Source organism: Erpetoichthys calabaricus, chromosome 7 (assembly GCF_900747795.2).
Source record: "Erpetoichthys calabaricus chromosome 7, fErpCal1.3, whole genome shotgun sequence".
In the NCBI taxonomy this organism is placed as follows: domain Eukaryota; kingdom Metazoa; phylum Chordata; class Cladistia; order Polypteriformes; family Polypteridae; genus Erpetoichthys; species Erpetoichthys calabaricus.
Window position 1 is genome coordinate 170,605,092 of NC_041400.2, and position 22,532 is coordinate 170,627,623.

Genomic DNA, 22,532 nt, shown 5'->3' on the forward strand with positions numbered 1-22,532 from the left:
AACCTAAGAATGGTGAGAGTGAGATACAGTGGATTTTGATGTAAAATAGTGGATAGACAGTTTCCCAATATATAGCAATTGCTTATATTAACAAATGCCTATAACACCCACCTATAAAGTACACCATTTCTGTAAGAAAACAAATAGCATTCAGGCCATTTTGGCTGTCAACAGTCATCTCAAATGCTTATTAGGCATGACACCTCACTTTCTTTTCACTGTCATGCTAAGTTGGTTTCGTAATCCTCCTTGACTTTCAACACAGAGATATGACGAAGTTCACATAAACATTGACATAAAATTAGTTGGGGAATGTAAATTTCCAGTCAATTTCAATTAAATAGTTCAAACACGGGCCACATATCGTGGATGTCTGCATCAGATTTAGTATCAAATACCAATGCGACTTACAAAGCAAGTTATAAAACGTACAAGAATGATAATAAGATCCAAGCAATAAAAAGCAATGTGGAACAAGATTGTGATAAGTGGTCCTTAGTACAGTGGAGGTTTTTTTAAATAAATAATCATGCCCCGAGAGCGTGTAAACTCAAAACAACTGCAGGTATGCGCATGACAAAACTGCTCCAGGGTTGATTGCGGTGCTTGGCTGATCGCATACAAATGTGACTGGGTCAGTCAGGTGTCTCATTCACTCCTCCAACTGGGAGGAGGGTCACATCTGCACATGATCAAGCCTTATAAAGGAGCCTCCATGGCAGAGGGAGAGGGTAAAAAAAATAAAGAAAAAGAAAAGAAACAGAAATAGAAAAGAATGGAGGTTACAAAAAAGGACAGAGATGGCATGATCGGGAGATGCCAGCGTGCAAGGGAAAGGAGGCAAGCAGCCAGTAGGAGAATCGGCACTCGAGGGTTTGAAGAGGGTCACTCCACCTGAGCATTTCTTGGTGTAGCTGGAGTGACCCAATGCTCATGAGGAGCTCTCACATAAGGCCAAGGAGTGGCAGCGGGAGAAGAAGGAGTGAAATCATGTTGTGCATTGCTAGTAACACAGGGTGACAGCAGTGACCCAAGCCTGTAATGAAAGGGTTGGTTGTGCCTGTTTGTTAGGTGTCTCATCTGCTGCAAGATCCTGTGTGGGTCATACAAAGGAGATGTGGAATTTAGAAGGATATACCAGGGCTCATGAGTGTTTTATGGAACAGATTCCTTCCTGCAACTTGAACCTGGTTTCATCAGATTATTGACTTGTTTTTAATCTCCATGTGTACTGAATTTTATTGAAGATTATTTAATGGTTTGATGCACTGCACTATTAGCAATCTGATATTTTGATTGAATTTTTAACAAAAGCTATTGACACTTTGCACCTACCCATTGCTGTAAGTGTGCGTCCTCAACTGCCCAGTTCATCTCAGTTCATGACTATCAATGGCTGCAGGTTGAAGAGACTCCCTAGATGCGGCAAGAGAGTGTGGGTCCGACCTGGACCATCACAAAGATATATAAAAGCAAACAAAAGGATGAACTGCTACTACTATACAATTATACTTGTAGCTAGACAAAAATCAGTAACCTAAATATTTTGTCAGGACAATATTGTTCACTCTTGTCAAATCTGGCAAGAGAAGGGAGAGTCAGCAGAGAGGCAGAAGCAGAAAGGAGATTTCTTGAAGAGATGCATGTTCTGGTGATTAAATGCCATCTCCAAACTGAGTGTATTCATGTGTCTTGTGATGGTCAGAAATCAGATGGATATAAGAGTATATAAGAGGTAACTTGCATCTCTGTATTATGTATTCTATCATATGTAAACTGAGGCCTGAACTCTGTTAACTGGTCACAATTTATTAGTAATGACATGATATGCACATAATACATTTTGTTTCTTTTTTTCCCTACAAAAATAGAAAACAGGTTAATTTTTGTGCAGACTGAGCATCGAAGCAACAGGGAATTTGCGTTTCTGCCCAAACGTTGACTGGACATTCAACATTTATAGAATAATGTGGTAAAGTGAGATGTCACAAATGGTAACTCAAAGCATTTTCATAGAATTTAAACACAGCAGATTCCATCAACTCTTTTTCCCCTCAAGCAAAAAACCTGAAAACAGTGTATTTAGTGCTAATTTACCACCACCTTCTCCTGGCAATTACCCAGTTGACCTAGCAGAGTAGAGGACTGGCACCAATACTTAACAAAAATTAATCTTAATGTCTCACTCTCAAAATGGGTGTGGTTCATAAATCACATATGTCTTCTCTGCAGGGGACTCTCTTTACTTACATTTACTGCAGATTCTTTTGTATTTGCAGTCAATTAGTGCAAATGGACTGATGTACTCAACAGATATCTTTACAGTGTTTTGAGATACATGATTTTTGGTGTGCTGCTAAGTTATAATAAATATGTCCCAAGATTTTACAGGTAAGGAGCACAGACGTTTTGAGGTAAGTTAGTTATACTCAATAATTATGGTTCTAGAGAGCAGAAAAGAGTTACATGTTGTTTAGCACATGCATTTATGAATTTCACTGCGGGTGATGGGTGACATTCCTACAACCTCTACTGCAAGCGATATTTGGCTAAGTAGTGTACTGTCATGCTAAGTTGGTTTTGTAATCACAGGCAGTGTGGTGCAGAGGTTAAGGCTTTGGACCTCAAACACTGAGGATGTGGGATGAAATCCCTCCACTGAAACTGTGTGGCTCACAGAAAACAAAAGGTAACCACCTGTATCTCAAATGTGGTAAATCTCTTTGGATAAAGGCGTCAGCCAAATAAGTAAATTTATATGTAATCTACCTTGATCTTAACAAAGAGATATGTTGAAGCGTTTAAGGCAACAGACTGTGCACATTATCAGAAACAGCCCATCCTCACAATGAAGGATGGTAGTGAAAGCAACATGCTATGGGGACATTTCTCTGCAGTCATCCCATGAAGTCTGGTGAGGGTAGAAGGAAAAATGCATGCAGTACAATATAGTGAAGTCCTGGAGAAAAACCTGATGCAGTCTGCAAGACATCTGCACCTTGAGAGATTTTATTTCCAGTAAGACAACAACCCTCATCTTACATATAAGTTACATAGGATTGGCTTAAAAGCATCATTAATGTCCTGAAGTGGTTGAGTGAGAGCCTAGATCTCAATCTAATTAAGAATTTATGGCTGGACATCAATAAGGCTGTTCACTCACAATCCCCATGCACTCTGACAGAGTTTGAGCAGTTTTGCAAAGAATCGTGCAGAAAATGTGCAGTATCGAGATGTGCAAATCTGGTAGAGAGACACCAGTGCATTAAAGATACCAGCTCACTGATCATACATCATAATTAATTTAAAACAAAATATGGTCTGATGAAAAAAATAAACATGCTTCCCCAAATTAATGTTTTTCATTAACTTAATGCACATGCCAATACTACAAAACAGTTCATCATAATCACTATAACAGAAACAGTAAATTCTGACTACTTAAAAATGCTGATGTTCAAATTATTTAAATCTGACTAGCAGTTCCCAACAGATAACTCAGTCTCTCCATCATCAGTGTAATATCTATGCTGACATAAACCTCTGGCAGTAAATAAAACACTTTTTCAGACATGCCCCAAGGTTAATTCTGTGCTGATAAAGGCCGTTTAATATAAACATAAATCAGAACAAAGTACAATCATTTGAAGCTTCATAAACTTTATAGAAATATATATGCACATAATACATATATACACACACACACAAACTTATACGGCACACTGTTTATTGGGGGGGCATAAAGCACTTAATGCTTTTGTAATTGTATTTTAATCTGTTCCATTCAAATACCATTTTTAAAAAGCTACATGTCACGGATAATATCTTTAAAACACAAATGAAAAACTATAATCCTGAATTATGTTTGGCTCATTGTGGTTAAAGAAGAAATACAAGGGAACCCAGAATGCCTATATTTTCTAGTCTATTTTAAATATTAAAGAAATATGCAGAGGCTATTTATCACACTGCATGTTACTTTGGCTTTGCTGTGCAGATGCTGTGAACTTCAACCATTAGCCACTTTCCAAGGTAAACTACATGCACCATCAACAAAACTGACACCCAATCTATGGAGTTCATATTTTCTCTAGATTATCTATGCTAGTTGACAAGCTGGTAATGGAAAAATCACACTAAGCAAATGGTTCCCCTAATAACAATAAATTTCCTATAAAATTATGTTGGGTACAAAACGTTTCCTTGCATCTATTTTGTCATGAATTCTAATTAGTGCTGCGAAAACATGAGACTGCTGGGTCATCATAAGAAGACTGCTGAGGTTTGATTGATAATATAGTGTGACTTGGCCTATGTTGCCAACATTCCCTTCTTTTAAATTAATGACCATCCCACCTGCCCTAATCATACAGCCCAAATGATATTCCCGTTCTTATTTCAATTTTCTAGAAGCATGGAAAATAGGAAAGATCACTCATTTATCTTGTAATAGCTGGATAATAGATCTATCACAATGAAACATTTGCAGAAACCTAACATTGCTCCCCCCCCCTCCATCACACACCACTTTAATATCTCCATAACCCTAACCTACTGAACTAAATCTGTAACCTTCAAAAATACTGACATTCCAATACATTGACTAAACAAGAGTTGTTTGCATAATGAGAGCAAAAAAGGCAGCTTTTTAGAGTAAGTAGACTTAGCTGTTGATAAAAATAGAAAGGGCCTATGCTAAACTCATTAGCATTAAGGAATGTCTCAAAAATTAAATGTAATTGGTTTAAACGGCTTTTGAATTACTGCATGAAGTAACAAAAATGATGAGGCAGTTTAAATATCCACACAGAAGAGTGAAGGCTTTCAAATTTCTTTATGTACTGAATAACAATTACTCGTTTTTAATTTCCAGCTTGCTTAATGGGCCCAAAATAGTAACACTAAATAAAAACGCTGACTAATTTAAGAGATACATTTTTTAGCATACACCCAAAACATAAATTTACCATGATGATACTGTACATTATTAACTTGTAGAATCAATTTACAGATTGCTTGTGCTTTCTATAATATTTCATACACTTTGCATGGTGAAAATGTACGTGGATTTCATTGAGGTGCAGCAGGGGGCTGCTGATCACATCACAGAGTTAGCATTGTATTTTTTCTCACTTTTAGATGTTGTATTATTTTATGAGGTGTGTATTTAGTTTTCTAAGTAAGGTGTTCATTTTCAAGTACTCAATCACACCAACAATGTGTACTGGAAAAGCATTTTTATACTACAACCAAACCAAAAAATAGACCCAACTTCAGAGCTGAAGCTGAAATATGTATTTGAAAAAAGTGACATTTACCCTCTTTACAGCAAAAGATGTTGTGTTTCTGTCTCACAAACAGCATTATATCCTCTCTTGCCAGCAATCTGACATTTTTTAATGTCTTTTTTAATGTCTGTTACTGTGTCTTATAAACACTTGGTGTTTGTATACAGTAATCCCTCCTCGATCGCGGGGGTTGCGTTCCAGAACCCCCCGCGAAAGGTGAAAATCCGTGAAGTAGAAACCATATGTTTATATGGTTATTTTTATATTGTCATGCTTGGGTCACAGATTTGCACAGAAACACAGGAGGTTGTAGAGAGACAGGAACTTTATTCAAACACTGCAAACAAACATTTGTCTCTTTTTCAAAAGTTTAAACTGTGCTCCATGACAAGACAGAGATGACAGTTCCATCTCACAATTAAAAGAATGCAAACATATCTTCCTCTTCAAAGGAGTGCGCGTCAGGAGCAGATCATGTCACAGAGATAGAGAAAAGCAAACAAATCAATAGGGCTGTTTGGCTTTTAAGTATGCGAAGCACCGCCGCACAAAGCAGTTACAATGAAGGCAGCAGCTCACACCCCCTCCGTCAGGAGCACAGAATGTCAGAGAGAGAGAGACAGATAAAAACAAACAATCAAAAATCAATACGTGCCCTTCGAGCTTTTAAGTATGCGAAGCACCGTGCAGCATGTCGCTTCACGAAGCAGCTGCACAGAAGGGAGCAACGCGAAGGTAATCTTTCAGCATTTTTAGACGAGCGTCCATATCATCTAGGTGTGCGAACAGCCCCTCTGCTAATACCCACTCCGTGATGAGCAGAGAATGTCAGAGCAAGAGAGAGAGAAAAAAATACAAATCAAAAATCAATACGTGCTGTTTGATCTTTTAAGTATGCGAAGCAGGAAGCATATCACTTGATAAAGCAGCCATATGTAAGCCCAGCAAAGAAGAGAGCAATGTGAAGGTAATCTTTCAGCGTTTTTTGAGGAGCGGCCGTATCCTCTAGGGGTGCGAAGAGCCCCCGTGCTCACAATATATTTGAGGAGTTTTATTTAATACGTAATACGCGCTCTGGTTGGGTAGCTTCTCAGCCATCTGCCAATAGCGTCCCTTGTATGAAATCAACTGGGCAAACCAACTGAGGAAGCATGTACCGGAAATTAAAAGACCCATTGTCCGCAGAAATCTGCGAACCAGCAAAAAATCCGCGATATATATTTAAATATGCTTATATAAAATCCGCGATAGAGTGAAGCCGCGAAAGTCGAAGCGCAATATAGCGAGGGATTACTGTATAGTAGATTTAGATTTACCTGACACCTTGTTTTCATTTTGCATGTGAATGCAATAAATCTTAACTACCCATCTCACATTTAGTCCTAAAGCCATGGTGCTAATCAGATTAGGAGATCAACCAGTGCTATAAGAGAAATGCAGTGGCAAAGTTACTTTGCAATTGAAGTGCTACACTCATCCATCTCCTCTTCCACAGCCTGCAACCCAGTCATTTTGGTTCTGTTTGCTCTTTAGGTGATAATTTTGGAGGCATGTTGCACATCATGCTACAAAGTGTCTTACCTGAAGTATTAAAGTAAAGGATATCTTGCACATGACAGTATTACTACTATCATCTCAATTACTTAAGGAAACAATAATAAATTAAATAAAACCACTGCAGCCATAGAAGGTGGTGTCTTTATTGTTCATGCTGGACAATGGACAAAAGCAAGGCTTATTGCTTCTATATGTTTAGATGGATACATTTCAAACAGAAGAGTTGAAACAACTTGCAAAACTAGAATTTTTTTCACCTACATAACAAACATTGTAACCAATAATAAATTATTTGGGTTAACAGGGGAGAGGAATAGAGGTAAATCAAACTTTTAATTAACTAGAGTGACAGAAAAAGGAAATTAACATTTGACATGACAAAAAGTCTTTTTTTTTTTTTTTTTTTTATAGTTGCCCTGAGGCTAATACCTAAAAGAGATGGTTAACTAGTATGATCTGCAATTATTTTGTCTACTTGTTTCCAGACTTAAGACTTATTAAAGATAAAGACCTAGTGCACTTTCAGGCTAATAATCCATTCTGCCTTCCAAACACCTTTTTTGCAGTTTACGTTTTGATTAGAAAGAAATACTGCCAAACACAACATTGACAAAAGAATCCAGGAAAATGTTGCCAGCACATATTCAGACAAATTAAACTTTTGACAAAGTTGTACAGCTTTTTTTTATAAATAAGGTTAAGTTTACATTCCACATTAAACTGCAAGTAGTAGCGACACAAAAGAATTTATATGAATCCGCCTGACAGTGACGCCATTTACAGTGCATCCGGAAAGTATTCACAGTGCATCACTTTTTCCACATTTTGTTATGTTACAGCCTTATTCCAAAATGGATTAAATTTATGTTTTTCCTCAGAGTTCTACACACAACACCCCATAATGACAACGTGAAAAAAGTTTACTTGAGGTTTTTGCAAATTTATTAAACATAAAAAAAACTGAGAAATCCCATGTACATAAGTATTCACAGCCTTTGCTCAATACTTTGTCAATGCACCTTTGGCAGCAATTACAGCCTGAAGTCTTTTTGAATAGGATGCCACAAGCTTGGCACACCTATCCTTGGCCAGTTTCGCCCATTCCTCTTTGCAGCACCTCTCAAGCTCCATCAGGTTGGATGGGAAGCGTCTGTGCACAGCCATTTTAAGATCTCTCCAGAGATGATCAATCGGATTCAAGTCTGGGCTCTGGCTGGGCCACTCAAGGACATTCACAGAGTTGTCCTGAAGCCACTCCTTTGATATCTTGGCTGTGTGCTTAGGGTCGTTGTCCTGCTGAAAGATGAACCGTCACCCCAGTCTGAGGTCAAGAGCGCTCTGGAGCAGTTTTCATCCAGGATGTCTCTGTACATTGCTGCAGTCATCTTTCCCTTTATCCTGACTAGTCTCCCAGTCCCTGCCGCTGAAAAACATCCCCACAGCATGATGCTGCCACCATCATGCTTCACTGTAGGGATGGTATTGGCCTGGTGATGAGCGGTGCCTGGTTTCCTCCAAATGTGACGCCTGCCATTCACACCAAAGAGTTCGATCTTTGTCTCATCAGACCACAGAATTTTCTTTCTCATGGTCTGAGTCCTTCAGGTACCTTTTGGCAAACTCCAGGCGGGCTGCCATGTGCCTTTTACTAAGGAGTGGCTTCTGTCTGGCCACTCTACCATACAGGCCTGATTGGTGGATTGCTGCAGAGATCGTTGTCCTTCTGGAAGATTCTCCTCTCTCCACAGAGGACCTCTGGAGCTCTGACAGAGTGACCATCGGGTTCTTGGTCTCCTCCCTGACTAAGGCTCTTCTCCCCAGATCGCTCAGTTTAGATGGCCGGCCAGCTCTAGGAAGAGTCCTGGTGGTTTCAAACTTTTTCCACTTACGGATGATGGAGGCCACTGTGCTCATTGGGACCTTCAAAAAAGCAGACATTTTCCTGTAACCTTTCCCCAGATATGTGCCTCAAGACAATCGGAGGTCTACAGACAGTTCCTTTGACTTCATGCTTGGTTTGTGCTCTGACATGAACTGTCAACTGTGGGACCTTATATAGACAGGTGTGTGCCTTTCCAAATCATGTCCAATCAACTGAATTTACCACAGGTGGACTCCAATTAAGCTGCAGAAACATCTCAAGGATGATCAGGGGAAACAGGATGCACCTGAGCTCAATTTTGAGCTTCATGGCAAAGGCTGTGAATACTTATGTACATGTGCTTTCTTAATTTTTTTATTTTTAATAAATTTTCAAAAACCTCAAGTAAACTTTTTTTCACATTGTCATTATGGGGTGTTGTGTGTAGAATTCTGAGGAAAAAAATGAATTTAATCCATTTTGGAATAAGGCTGTAACATAACAAAATGTGGAAAAAGTAATGCGCTGTGAATACTTTCCAGATGCACTGTATTACAAAGGACAAAGGTAGAGAGGGTATCAAATAAACCCATCAACCATTGCCACTACTTTTACAGTATTAAATTCCTCCACTATCCAGCTCAATATATTGTGCCTTTCTATGATTACGATAACCAGAGTGGTTTCATCAGCATATTTAATCTTTTTAATAACCAAGTGACCAAAAAAGAAAGGCACCCCTCATTTAAAGACAGAAAAAAAATTGGAGACTGAAAACATCCTGGAAAAAAACTTAAGCATAGGATCTTTGAATTCCGAATGTCCACCCAGATGCATTATCTGACAACTTCTCCTCAGGAAGTCAGAGATCCAGGGACATGTAAACAACCATATGTGGGATACTCTAATATCCTAACAGTAAGTGAACTATTAGTAGCATTCTGCAACTTAAGACTTTCAATAGCAAAAATTAGTTACAAAAAATTGTTAGAAATTGAAAATGACTGTGTGAGTTTAAGCAAAGAAATGTGCACAAAACTGAGTTTGTAGGAAAAAATGGAAATTACTTTTTATCCATCGCAAGAACCTACTGAAAGGCAGTTCTGGATGCGTATAATGCATAATCAAGAAAGATCTTTTTTTTCTGCAAGTCTTGGAATCTCAAATCTTGTTAAAGGTCTGTATTGCTGTTCTGGCATATAAAACACAAAAACTCAATTGGAGTTAATTTCAGTAATGCAGATCCACTGTATCTCAACATTTTTAATCAATACTTTGATTAATTTTGCTGCACGATTATCAGTATATCTTTTAATGGTGTTTAAAAGCTAAAACTTATCTAAAAATAAAAGGATCCATTTCTGTTAATACTGTTTATTATACAAGATTATAACTGTGCTTAAAATTAGAATACTGATATTAAAAACAGGATCTTAGGATGCTTTTATGTTTAAGTATAACTGTGAAGCTACAATGGCAGCAAGGAGGAGGTGAACAGTGAGAAAAATATGAAAGACCTACCTATAAAGCTAAAAAAGAAAAGAACAAGGGTACTGGATACCAGAAGAGAAACCATTTAAATGTTGTTGAATTTCTGACTATTCTTAACAGATCTGAAAAGCATTAAACTCTAACGATCCATCTATTACAAAACTTACTTAATCCTAGATTAGGAAAGTGGGGCTGAAAACAACAAACTGTACCCGTTGTGGAAACTTTCCAAGGATTGCATTTTATTTGTATTGGAATAAACAAAATGCACTTGTTCAAAAATTTTCTATAGATACAAATGCACCCATCCCTTGGGTTAAAAGAAGACTCTGAAAGATGGTATAAACTAAATTTTAAACTCTGATTATTCTCAAGATAATGTAATCAAAGAAAATAAAAGTATAGAATGATTAAGAATATAATGGTGTAAACTTTATTAATATAAGATCATTTACTGAATTATATTAATCAGGTTCAATTGAAGAGAAATTTCAGTTTAAAACACAAAGCTCAAACTATTATGTATTTTTTTTTCTTTTCTCAAGGGGTTGCTCAAAAACTAATCTGCAGATTTTCTCTTTACTGTCCTCATTCATAAGCTTAAATCTATCGTTTGCAGAAGATAAAAGGCAAACAAAGATATGCCAGCACTGGGTTGGAAATCTAAATTGAACTCATATAATGGTATCAGACAAAATAACAATCCTATGATAGGATAAGGTTGATTTCATATTTTAAATTCTTAATTTATCACTTTACTTTAGATTTATAAATAATAAATGACTATTTATAACCCAACAAATACTTCTTCAAAAGGAAAACTAGCAGTACAACTAGAGCTATATTGTGCTTTGTATTCTTAAGGATCCTTTTTTTTTTTTTTTTTTTTTTTTTTTTTTTATAGTTTTTCCAGTTTCAAAACCACCACCAGGTGAAAACTTCTTCCTATCAAAACCCAGTATGAGAACTTAAACAAGCTTCCTTACAATTGTTCTTTCAAAAAGGTTCATTTTTTTCTACCTTATACTAAAGAAACTTCTTCCTGCCTACTAAAATATTTTAGCTGCATTCTTTCACAATTATGATTGTGTTATTTCATAAATGTCTTATTTTTTGTACTCTGTAACATTACCAACACTTGTGCTTTTCCTTTAAAGAGAAAGTAGAAAGATTTAGCAAGGATACAGAACATAAATCAATATATAAAGCAACTGTCTAAAAAACATATGCTGACATTTATTGTGAAAATACAGGCATAAAGTGTGTGCAAAGAAATTATTTATTTCACATTAAGTCAAGCTGTATTAAGCCATCTATAGTTTTTGTGGGAAAAGCCGTATTGAGGCGCTATCAGAATGCCAAGATGATTGGCCTTTAGTGAGAACATTAGGATTCAGATGCCACATGGTGTTGTCTCAACACTAATAGTACTGAAAAAATGTGTTGCAGTTCTAGAGTTAAAAACATGTTTCAGTCTGAAATGTATATACAAATATAATTACACAGGTAACTACCAAAACTATCAGAATTTGTAATTATACCATGATTTTTGGTTATATTGTCCACTCCTAACAAACTGCTGCCAACAACAGAGAAAACTATATTCATTTTATGCATATACAACACAAATGTTACATAAATTAGTATCCCAGAACAAATGCTAGATTAATTCTACTTAGTGACAAAGGGAACATTCTGAAAAAAAAACATATATTTGATATCAAAATAATACCGTTTTTTTTTTTTTTTTTACTCTATATTAACAATATTTAGGAATGGATCTTTGTTAAAGCAAAATAAACTTCAAACTCAGGTAATAGAGACATACCACAAGAAAAAATAACAGCTGCTAGACTGTTCACCTTTATTACTGACCATCTGCTGCAGTATACACAAATCTTTTATAAATTTAAAGTCGCATACAATGTCACACAGAGTTCTTGGCTGAAATAAATTTAAGATCCACATCCTGATTTGCAGTTTTTAAAAACATCTTCATTGTTAGCTTTATTGCTGCCATATCACATTTTATAGATTACAATGACATAAAGCACCTGATGAGAATAACTTATTTGATGAAAAGCAAAATGTTCATAGCATAAGTTAGTAGTTAACTTGAGTATTGTTTTTTTGGTATGGTATAAACCTTAACTTCTCTCCACCATCTCATTAAAAGGTATTTCTACAATATTGCCTGATGAAGGGGCCTTAGTTGCCTTGAAAGCTTGCATTTGTAATCTATTTAGTTAGCCAATAAAAAGTGTCATTTCACCCTACTTTTTCCTGTACAATATTGTAAGTAATGTATACTACATAGAAGATATTTTCAAAGTTTAAAGAAAAAAAACTCATACTAAAAATAAAACAAAAATTACCACCAAAATGTTATACATTTGGTTACATTAGTTTCTGCTTTCCAAATATTGAAATTTACAACGTCAAAATTGATAATTAGTTTGACAAAGACTGAAATGCTATCATTGCTTTTTATACAACTTGGCAAGTTTTAACTAAATTTAAATATTTGAGCTCAGTTCTGCAGATATTAAGATATATGGATTTTCAAGTTTTTTTCTTCAGGATTTACACTCAACTTAAATTGTTTTCTTTTTTTTTTAAATCACCATTCTGCAGTGAAAATTACTCTGTCACCAGGTCTAAATTAAATAGAGGAAGGAACGTATTAAACCTTCTCCGTGCTGTCAAGTTAGCTTGGCTTTTCGCTGTCAGCTCTTGTTAAATGAACAAGGTTTACAAAAACACCACCAAGGGCTTGTTTTCAGCCTGTCAGTGATAAAAGGGAAACTTTCTAGAGGTTAGCACAATGATACCATCTTATTTTAGTTACAGTGAAAAAGGACATTAATTAAATAGATACTGATTTCGATAGAAATTTCCGTACTGTACAAATTACGTGTAATTCTGCTTAACCTCACTGCACTTATAACCAGGCAACCAGATAAATATTACTATTACTTTATAAATTACACTTCATTCCACCATTTATTCATAATGCCTTTATTTACTATTTTCCCTTATAAAAATGCAAATATTTAAATGCATGTTAATTATATTTACATAGTTAAAAGGATATGTATTTCAGCTATTACTTTTACATTATTCTAGTCAGTAATACCTGATTATGGGAAAACACAGGGGTTCATTAATGGCAATGCCTGATTACTAGTTATAATTTTCCTTCCTGCATACAAATAGGGACCTATATACCGTTTTTATACAGTATGAAAAAAGGTTTTAGGTGGGAAATCAATAAAGACAAATCTCTATCAAAACACAAACTACTGCAATATAATTTTTAACTGAAAAGGAATAAATTATTTACTACCTTTAAATAAAAATTCTACTGAAAAATAACATTAATTAAATGAAAACACTTCAAAGTGAACTACAGTGCCTGAAGTGTTAAACAATTAAAGAATTATAACAAAGAAAATAAAAATAAACTTGTCAGTAATAAAGTGAGTTTAAGTCAACTTCTGCATATGAAATAAATAAATAAAGCTATTCAAGATAAAAATTAGTTATCTACAAAAGTAACACGTGAGAAAATGACACCCCCATGTGTCAAACTGCTGCTATTACTGCCACATACTGGAAATGAATAAGAGTAACTTGCTGGGAACAATGACAAGTTTAGAATAACATGTTTCTTACATGTTATGAAAGTGAAGTAACTGAGTATTCAATAAAAACAATCAGGAGTTGAGACCGGTTTAAATTTACTAATAAAAAAATCAAAAAGAGTACACAATCAAAAGATGAAACTAAAAGGACATATACCCTAATGTACTTACGGTGCTTTTGTCCTTTAACAGTTTTTCTATAACTTCAATTAAATGTTCTTTCTGATCAGGATCCAAGCTGGGGAAAATAAATATTTTTAAATGCTATTACTTATTATTTTAGCATCCATAATAGACAATACATAAAAGGTTGTGTCCATGTGCCTGACTGTTAAGACTTACTGCTTAATTGTTACTATCTTCCCCCCATGTTTGTGCTGAAGAGCATGTGCAAATAAGATGTAAAAGTTCACTACAACCATTGTATAGCAGATTGAAAGTATAAAAGTAACAATTAAGAATAAATAAAAATATGCCATATGAAAATCAATTTAGTCAAAAGGAAAAAATGCTAATAAATTCTCAAAATAAGCAATTTCTGCTATTAAAAAACATACACACATACACGCACACAGGTATACAAATACATACATACAGTACATATACACACATACATATATAATAAGTATTTTACATATATATATATATTTTTTTTTTAAATCACATTTAGCCATATTCTTTAAGGGAACTTTAGTTCGGTTCAATACTAATATTTTGTTTTATATTACACAGAGGCTGCAAAATAGGATAATTTAAAAAAAAAAAAATCAGAAATGGTTCTGTAGTACTCTATTTCATTTCACTAGACACAAATTATAGCATACTAATATATAATATCATGGCAAAATATGATGCATCTTTCATGCAGCTTGTCCAGGGACAGCTAACTAAGTAATAATAATGTATAAGCACATGACACACAGTATATGCATATCAGATACTAACTGGTAAGTGGTACTTTCCTGTCAGAAAGATTCTGACAAATATCTAATTAAATAAAAAATATAAGATTTTAGTTCAAGACAAATCCATTTACCTGTACAGTTTCTGGATTGCATGAGCTGCAGTTTTCCTAACATATGGCGACAAATCACTAGCTGCTTCTTTAATCGCCAGCATCATGATTGGAACAATAATAGGAACTCTGATACTGGATAAAACTCGCAGAGCACTTGCACGGATGAGTTGGTTGGGATCCTGTAAAAACACAAGACATAGCAAATAAGGTAAGCTAATACATTACATAGATTATCTTTGAAATGTTGCTTTTAACCATTTTAAAATCATAGTAGTTAATGGTTTTTATGTAATTAAATCAAGGAGATACACAAACCTTGCTAAAGAAAAAGTTGATATGTGGAAGGAGGGGAAAAAATCAAAAATAGTTGTGAATAGACTGTCTCACCGTACTTATTTCAATATCTTGGCTTTACTTTGAGTAGAGCATTGCACAAAAAAATGTATAAATTCTAAGTAAATGCAAAAATATAATTAGACTGTTTTATTATTCCCCAACATGAATATGTGTTTGAATTCATGCCTTTTGTGTTATAAAATTTCTTTATAGATCATTTTTCAAATACAGTAAAACTTTGTGTTGTATATTTTCAACCTCTTGCACCAATGGGACATTACAGATACAGCACCTTGGACACACAAAAATAAGTGCTGCGCCAGCTGTATGTAACAAATCTACAAATACCTTTTTTTCCCTAAGACTGATGTTAAACTAAATTGAAGTATGATTGAGAACTAGCAGGGGCTGAAATAGGTTTTCGATGTCATAGTGGGGGCTGAAAGAGAAGTTTTTAAAATGACTATCGCCACTGGGGATGTCTGCTGGCAGTTTTCAGGTTCTGGAGACTAAAGATTGAAAAGGAATCTTAATACGTCATTTTTTACTTGTATATCAGCACTTTACCTTCACTTTAAACTTTTCTTTTAAAATACACATATTTCAACAGTTTAATTTACACAGATGAAAAGACATATATATAATATATATATATATATATATATATATAAAATATATATATATATATATATATATATAAAATATATATATATATATATATATATATATATATATAATATATATATATATATATATATATATATATATATATATATATATATATAAACGTTTACCCACGAATCAACCATAGCTTCAATGTAAGAGATGAAAATTGATTGGCATAATAGAGTTCCAGAGTCCTAGTTTTGAATCCTAGACCAAGTACGCTCTTCCATGTCCATGTGGCTATTTCTCCCACATCCCAAAAAACTTCAGGTTAGGTAAACTGCCCAAACTAAATTGCTATCATACTAGTAAGTGCAGGTGTGTGTATTAGTATGCTCTGTGGCACCCAATCCAGGGCTGATTACTGCCTTCTACACATGAACATGAAATGGGATAAGCAAAACAGAAAGAACAACAAAAAAAATAAAAAATAATAAACCAGAAATCACTAAAAATTAAAATGAAAAATGTTTATACCATAAACAATTTCTTTTTAGTATATGAAATTAAAGACTAGCATAGCTCCTCAAAATTAATTTACATGAATTAAACAAAACCAACATCAACTAAAATATTTCTTTAGCTCACTCAGATTGTTTAAGCACAGTTATATTGATAAAAAGCTTCTACTTTAATTAAAAAATAAATAAATAAACTCTCCCTACCACACAAAAATATATTTTATCTTTAGCTCAAATAAAGTAAAACTCTTAACCAGAAAGATAACTTTATAGTAATTTTTCCATTAAAGGATAAGTCAAGTATTTTTCAAGTCAAAGTTATTTCTTAAATCTCAAAGTATATTTTAATTTGCCACAAGAGGTGTTCCAAAATGAAGTGCTTTTTATAAATTTATAAAATACCTTATCTATTCCTGTAGCTTGCAAAGGGGCTAAAGGGGACCAGGGTCCAAAGGGGGATTTAAAAAAAAGATTTAAAACTTATCAAATATGTCCACTTTCAAGCAACAAAGGTTTCAACTTAAGAAAACAAGCCTTCTGTGTATACAAGGAATCCCTGGGATAATAAGACTGGAAAAAATGTTATTACACATTCTTAGAACTATTTTACTTGAGGTAAGAATACATTTACTGTTCAATTGTCTGCTCATAGTTGCCATTGTAGGTGAGGTTTAGACATAGATAAGCAAGTTGATCAGTACTAGCTGTCAAGTCAAACATCATCTTTCGAATATAATTCAAAATTATTTCAAAAAGGTTGTATTTGAAGACAAAAGCTGACATTTGACAGTGAAAGAATAGTTTTGTTTTACCCTCACTAATCTTGGCATTGAGAATACTCTAGACTCACTATGCAACGCTTCAGTATCTTACTGATCTGACTTTGCACTTCACTTTCACCATCGGCTTTTTTGCAATTTTGAATGGTTATTTCTTACCGTCATTAGAAAAATTTTACAATCAGAGACCATCACCACATTTTTTTTTCTATGCTGCTACCATGCACTTTTATCTACAAGTACATTTGGAGTAGTTTTACTAAATGCACTCTGTTGTCCCAAAAGTATTATTTTTAATCTAATTCTGACCCATTCACTCATAAACCTTATATCCCTGACCGCTGTTTAATGTTAAAACCTTCTCATAAATGCAAATTTGAAAATAACTCATAATTGTGATTTTCTGCTTATTAGAACAGCCTAAAATCCCCACTTTAATAAAGAGCATAATTTAACCTTAGCCAATACGCTATGTCCAATAATTAGTCTCCACCTTGTATGGATGTTGGTTTGACAAACAATACCTAAAAAATGAGGTGTAATTAAAAATATCCAGGCCACCTTGTATTAAAATATTGCTGCATCTATAAAGAAGAAAAAAGTAGAGGAATTGTGTAGACCCCGATACTGTGAAGATCCCACCTTTCCAGTTGAGTCCCCAGGTGCCTACTGGCTTTTTATTTTGAATTGCACAATATAAATGGTACCCTGTCGCCTTTGAGCTAGCTGCCTGCTCTGTTACTTTGCTTGCTATTTTCACCATGTTACAGTCTTACCAACTAACCTATATTCCTCCTGATTCTTGCCAGGACAGTGAGCCATAAAATCAGCCATGAAAAGGTGTTTAAATCCTTACAATGCTGACAACAAGCTTCATTATATTCTTACTAATATTTGTACTTTTGTTTTATAGTCATGGTACACCTGGCAAAGCATGAAGCATTTATAATAATGTTGTGTGGGTCCCGTTTGTAGGTCTTACAGGTGTTGTCCTACTCTTCAAACATATTGCGTTGTGTTTTGCTGCTACAAGGACAGCTGAGGGGAATGTGAGGCAGGGTTGTTGTGGAACCCAGGAAAAGCAATTTTGTGAGGTCACACAGTACATCTGAAGGAAGAATAAAATGACAGAGATGAGGAATAGTGTCAAAAAGGCTAAGCAGTTTAAGAGTTGTGCACCTAGCAGTCAATACTAGCTGGAATTCTAGACAATGGTGCAGATGCTTCCATTTTATAAGGTGCAAATGCTTCAGGATTTTGGTGGCTCTTATATCATACAGTTACACTACAATTTTTTTTCCTTGCTGTTGGTGTGTGTTCCTTCTATGGCCGCTGTTGCCAAAAAAAAACAAACAAAAAAAAACACATAAATGTAAACTTAACACCTAGAATCATTAACCTAACTTTGAATAATTAATTATTTTTAAATAAAACCTTTGGTTTTTTGCTTATTAGGGTGGTCAAATTAGCCAAAGGGGAGTTGTCAGCTTTAGGAAAAAACAGCAGAGATGCTACAAGTCTTGCTAACATTTAGGAGTAGATGGTTGTTCTGACACCAGTGTGACAGACTCTTCTCTTCATTCAGATGAGCCCTATGGCACTCCTGTGTTGACAGTGGTGAGGGATGATCAGGTGTAGCCACCCACTCAAACCACCTGGGGTCTGCCTGTTAGGAAGTTAAAAATCCAATGCACAATTAAGTGCTCAGACACAGGTCCCTGAGCTTGGTGATGAGCTTACAGGTGATTGTGTTAAATTCATAACTACAATCTAAACAGCATTTAAACATAGTTCTGTCTTTTATTGTCCAGGTGGGCCAGTACTTTATGAAGGATCAAAGTACTGGAATCCTCTGTGGATATACAGGAGCAAGATAAAACCGTAATGGGTCTAGTTCTTTTGGCTGAGAAAAGCATAAGTGATTTTCGAGTAACCACTCAAAACACTTCATTGCTATAGTTGTTAGTATGACAGGATAATAGTAATGCAGACAGGGACAATGGCAGATCTTCTTTTTTGTACAACACATTGAGTTAAGGAGAGATTAAATATTACTTTAAACAGTGGTTCAAAGCTGATCAGCACAAATCCAGGAATGTCGCCTGGACCTGCTGCCTGCCTGGTGTTTACTTCACTAAAACTCTTCTTACAGTGTGTTCCAACAAAGTGACCGCTGTTTCCTCACCGACAGGTTCTCACACTGCTGATGTGCTGGACTGCTGACTAGAGTTAGTGGCATTCACATCAAAACAAGCATGGAAAATGTTAAGCTTATCTGCCAGAGAGGTGTCAGCACTCATCAAGGTGGGAGTAGTTAATTTATTGTCTGCTATTGTCCACAGACCTTGTCCCATGCACCTAGAATCAAACTGTTCAAATTGCTCTTTCACAGCTCTCCTTAAATTGTATAAGGTGTAATCATCTTTACTCACACACAGAAGCCCTGGGTTATGCAAGGTGGTGTGTTCATTTAGTGCATCACGGCTGGTATTATCCACCCATGGTTTCTGGTTTGAATATGTTTTTGGGATGACTTTCGGTGCTACTTCATTTACGAGATATTTAATGAAACAAGTCACAGCTTCCATAAAAACATTGACTTTGTCATCAGAGCGGAGTCTGATCATTTCCCAGTCAGCAACATTCCACACATCCTGGAAAGTGGATTCTGAATGGTCTGTCCAACATGCCCATACCTCAGATGTGACTGGAGCTTCTTGCTGTTGATTATATATTATCATAAGAAAAATGGTGACATAGTTGGAATATCCTAACAAAGGTAGTATTTCTGCTTTATAGCCATCTTTACATAGAGTATAGAAGTGATTCAGTGCCTTGTCTTCTCTGAAAGAACATGTAATGTGTTGATTAAAGTTCAGCATTACATTTTTAAGACTATGCCTCTTGAAATTAACACCCACAATAAGGGAAGCATCCAGGTTATCACTCTGGTGGCGACTGAACATCTCCTACAGTTCCATTTGAACAGTGTCAGTGTCCACTTGAAGTGGAATATAAATAGCCATGACAATGACTGAAGTAAACTCCCGGGGAAGAAAAAAATGGTCCATTAAATTTTCATTAGCTCCAGACTGGGCAGGCAGTAAGTAGCATGATAAAACAGTTATGTACTGTTGCATCAGCTGTTGTTAACCTAACGATTTGCCAGATTCCTTTGTTCTGTCCATTTGGTAAACAGAGAGAGATTCAGCACGTGATCCAGCAGATCTACAATTGCAACAAATGATGTTCTGCCCAAAAGTATGCTGAGTGTCTGATACAGTGGCAGAGTTGAGTGTGCCCTGAAATCATCTGATTTAAGTTTTATCTGCGAACAAACTATTATGACTGCATGTGATTCAAAACATGCATACCTGAATCATATTTTTTTTTCTTAACTCATTTGTACTCAAATTTTTTATGAACAATTCTGGCAAACATACTGAATCACTTACAGCGACAGTGGTTTAACAACAAATGCAAATTCAAATCACATGATTTCTACATCTGAGGTGAGGCTGTGGAGCAGGTCAGCAGCTTTAGGTTCCTCTGAGTCACCCTCACTGATGACCTTAAATGGGCAAGTCACACTGCGGCAGTAGTCAAGAAAGCCCAAAAATGCCTCTACTTCCTCAGGAGACTGAGTAAGGCCCGGATGTCCCCCACAACCCTGTGCATATTCTACAGGTGTATTGTGGAATCCATCCTGACAGGATGCATCACATCCTGGTACAGCAACTGCTCAGTTCAGGATTGCAGAGCTCTGCAGCAGGTGGTGAACACAGAACAGCAGATCACAGGCACACAGCTCCCTGCAATCCATGACATCCATACTACATGCTGTCTCAGGAAAGTGAACAGTATCAGGCGGAACCCCAGCCACCCTGCACGGTCACTTTTCACCCTCCTCCCATCTGGGAAGCGACTAAAATCCATTCGGACGCGCACCTCCAGGTTCAGGAACAGTTTCTACCCAACTGCAATCAGACTCATGAACAATTGGTAACCTTATGTCACTTCCACTGCTACCTGCACATATACTTCTGCCACTGTCTCTATTTATTCCTAGGATCCTGGATTTAATTATTTACTTATTTATATTCATTTATTTATTATGTTTTTTGTCTATGTTCACTGTCTGCGGGGGCACATACATGCAAGCAAGCATTTCATTGTACATGGTACTTGTACACATGACAATAAAGAATTGAATTGAATATTGCCTAAACGGCAGCTCATACACTTATATTCCACGTTTACTTCAGTCCTTCCATCTATAGCCTTGATGCAATCTTGGATGCATGGTGGCTTCAAACAAGGAAAACTGACTTTTTACTGTCAAATTATCATACATTGATGGGGCTGCCGTGATTGTGCAGCTTTCTAACACTGTACTCTTTCCTGCGGCTTGCTGCTTCCACTCTTTGCTGCCCTCAGACTTCACCACATGGAATCTGGGATCAGCTTTGCAATAATTACTCCAATCTGTGTGACAAATATTGTAATGCCATTCCCGGTAATTTTATATATGGCTTTTCCTAACTGAAATCATGAACTGCAGAACATGTGGAGTGGACTGCTTTCGGAAGGGGCCCCTTTCCACTCATCACATTTTATTGTTACACTTTACTTAGCTTACGATATGACAATCACATTGAATGGCAGCATGTTACCTATTGATGAAGCTTACACATAAGAGTTTCATTGTACTACGTACACATAACAGTAAAAATGAACTGAGCTGATTACATCCACACAAGTGGAACAATCGTAGGTGATTGTGGGTTTGCATCCTATGTACTCCCTGTGTGGAAGCATGTTGAGTACTGAGAAAAGAGCAATATAAATATAAAGAATTATTATTATTATTATAATACACTATATTTTAATAAAAGCTTTAGCTTTCTAAAACAGTCAAGGCCACCTCCAAGTCAACACTAAGTTCACAATGCCAAACACTACTCATCAATACCCTGTACACACTTTCTGTGGTATGATGTGCGAATGAACAATAGAAAAAAAATATGGCAGAAATGAAACGGGCAGATTATGCAATAGAGCTAAACCATGATGAAAAATATGAAAGTTCCACAAACCAGTTACAGAATAAGGACATACTGAGTCACTCTTCCAGAGGATGCAGTAATAAAAAAAAAAATTGAGGACAATGTTTTTGAGTGAGTACAACTAATTAGTAACTTTCACTATTTTTTTGTTGGTAGCTATGTACTGAAGGCGGTGCACTCAAATCAACTCTGAATTATTTTTATCACACATAGTGAAAGGCTATGAGTGATTATAACTGTGACATTTTTTCCATTGATTATTGTCTAGCTGTCTACAGAACACAGACAGCAATTCATATCTGGGCATCAACATTCAATAATGTCAATTTTAACAGTGGCAAGAAAGAAGTTTTCTAGGTGAAAAT

At 35.7% G+C, this 22,532-nt stretch overlaps 1 protein-coding gene across 2 annotated transcripts in view; it reads right to left on the reverse strand.

Moving 5' to 3' along the window:
• The window catches only part of ap3b1a (adaptor related protein complex 3 subunit beta 1a), a 318,566-nt gene that overhangs the window by 234,572 nt on the left and 61,462 nt on the right, over nucleotides 1-22,532 (reverse strand). For both annotated transcript variants that reach the window (XM_028805706.2, XM_028805707.2), the window contains exons 5-6: nucleotides 14,878-15,038; nucleotides 14,013-14,079 (exon numbers count right to left, since the gene is read on the reverse strand). In XM_028805706.2, coding sequence (XP_028661539.1) covers nucleotides 14,013-14,079; nucleotides 14,878-15,038 — 228 coding nt within the window. The remainder of the gene's footprint in view (nucleotides 1-14,012; nucleotides 14,080-14,877; nucleotides 15,039-22,532) is intronic.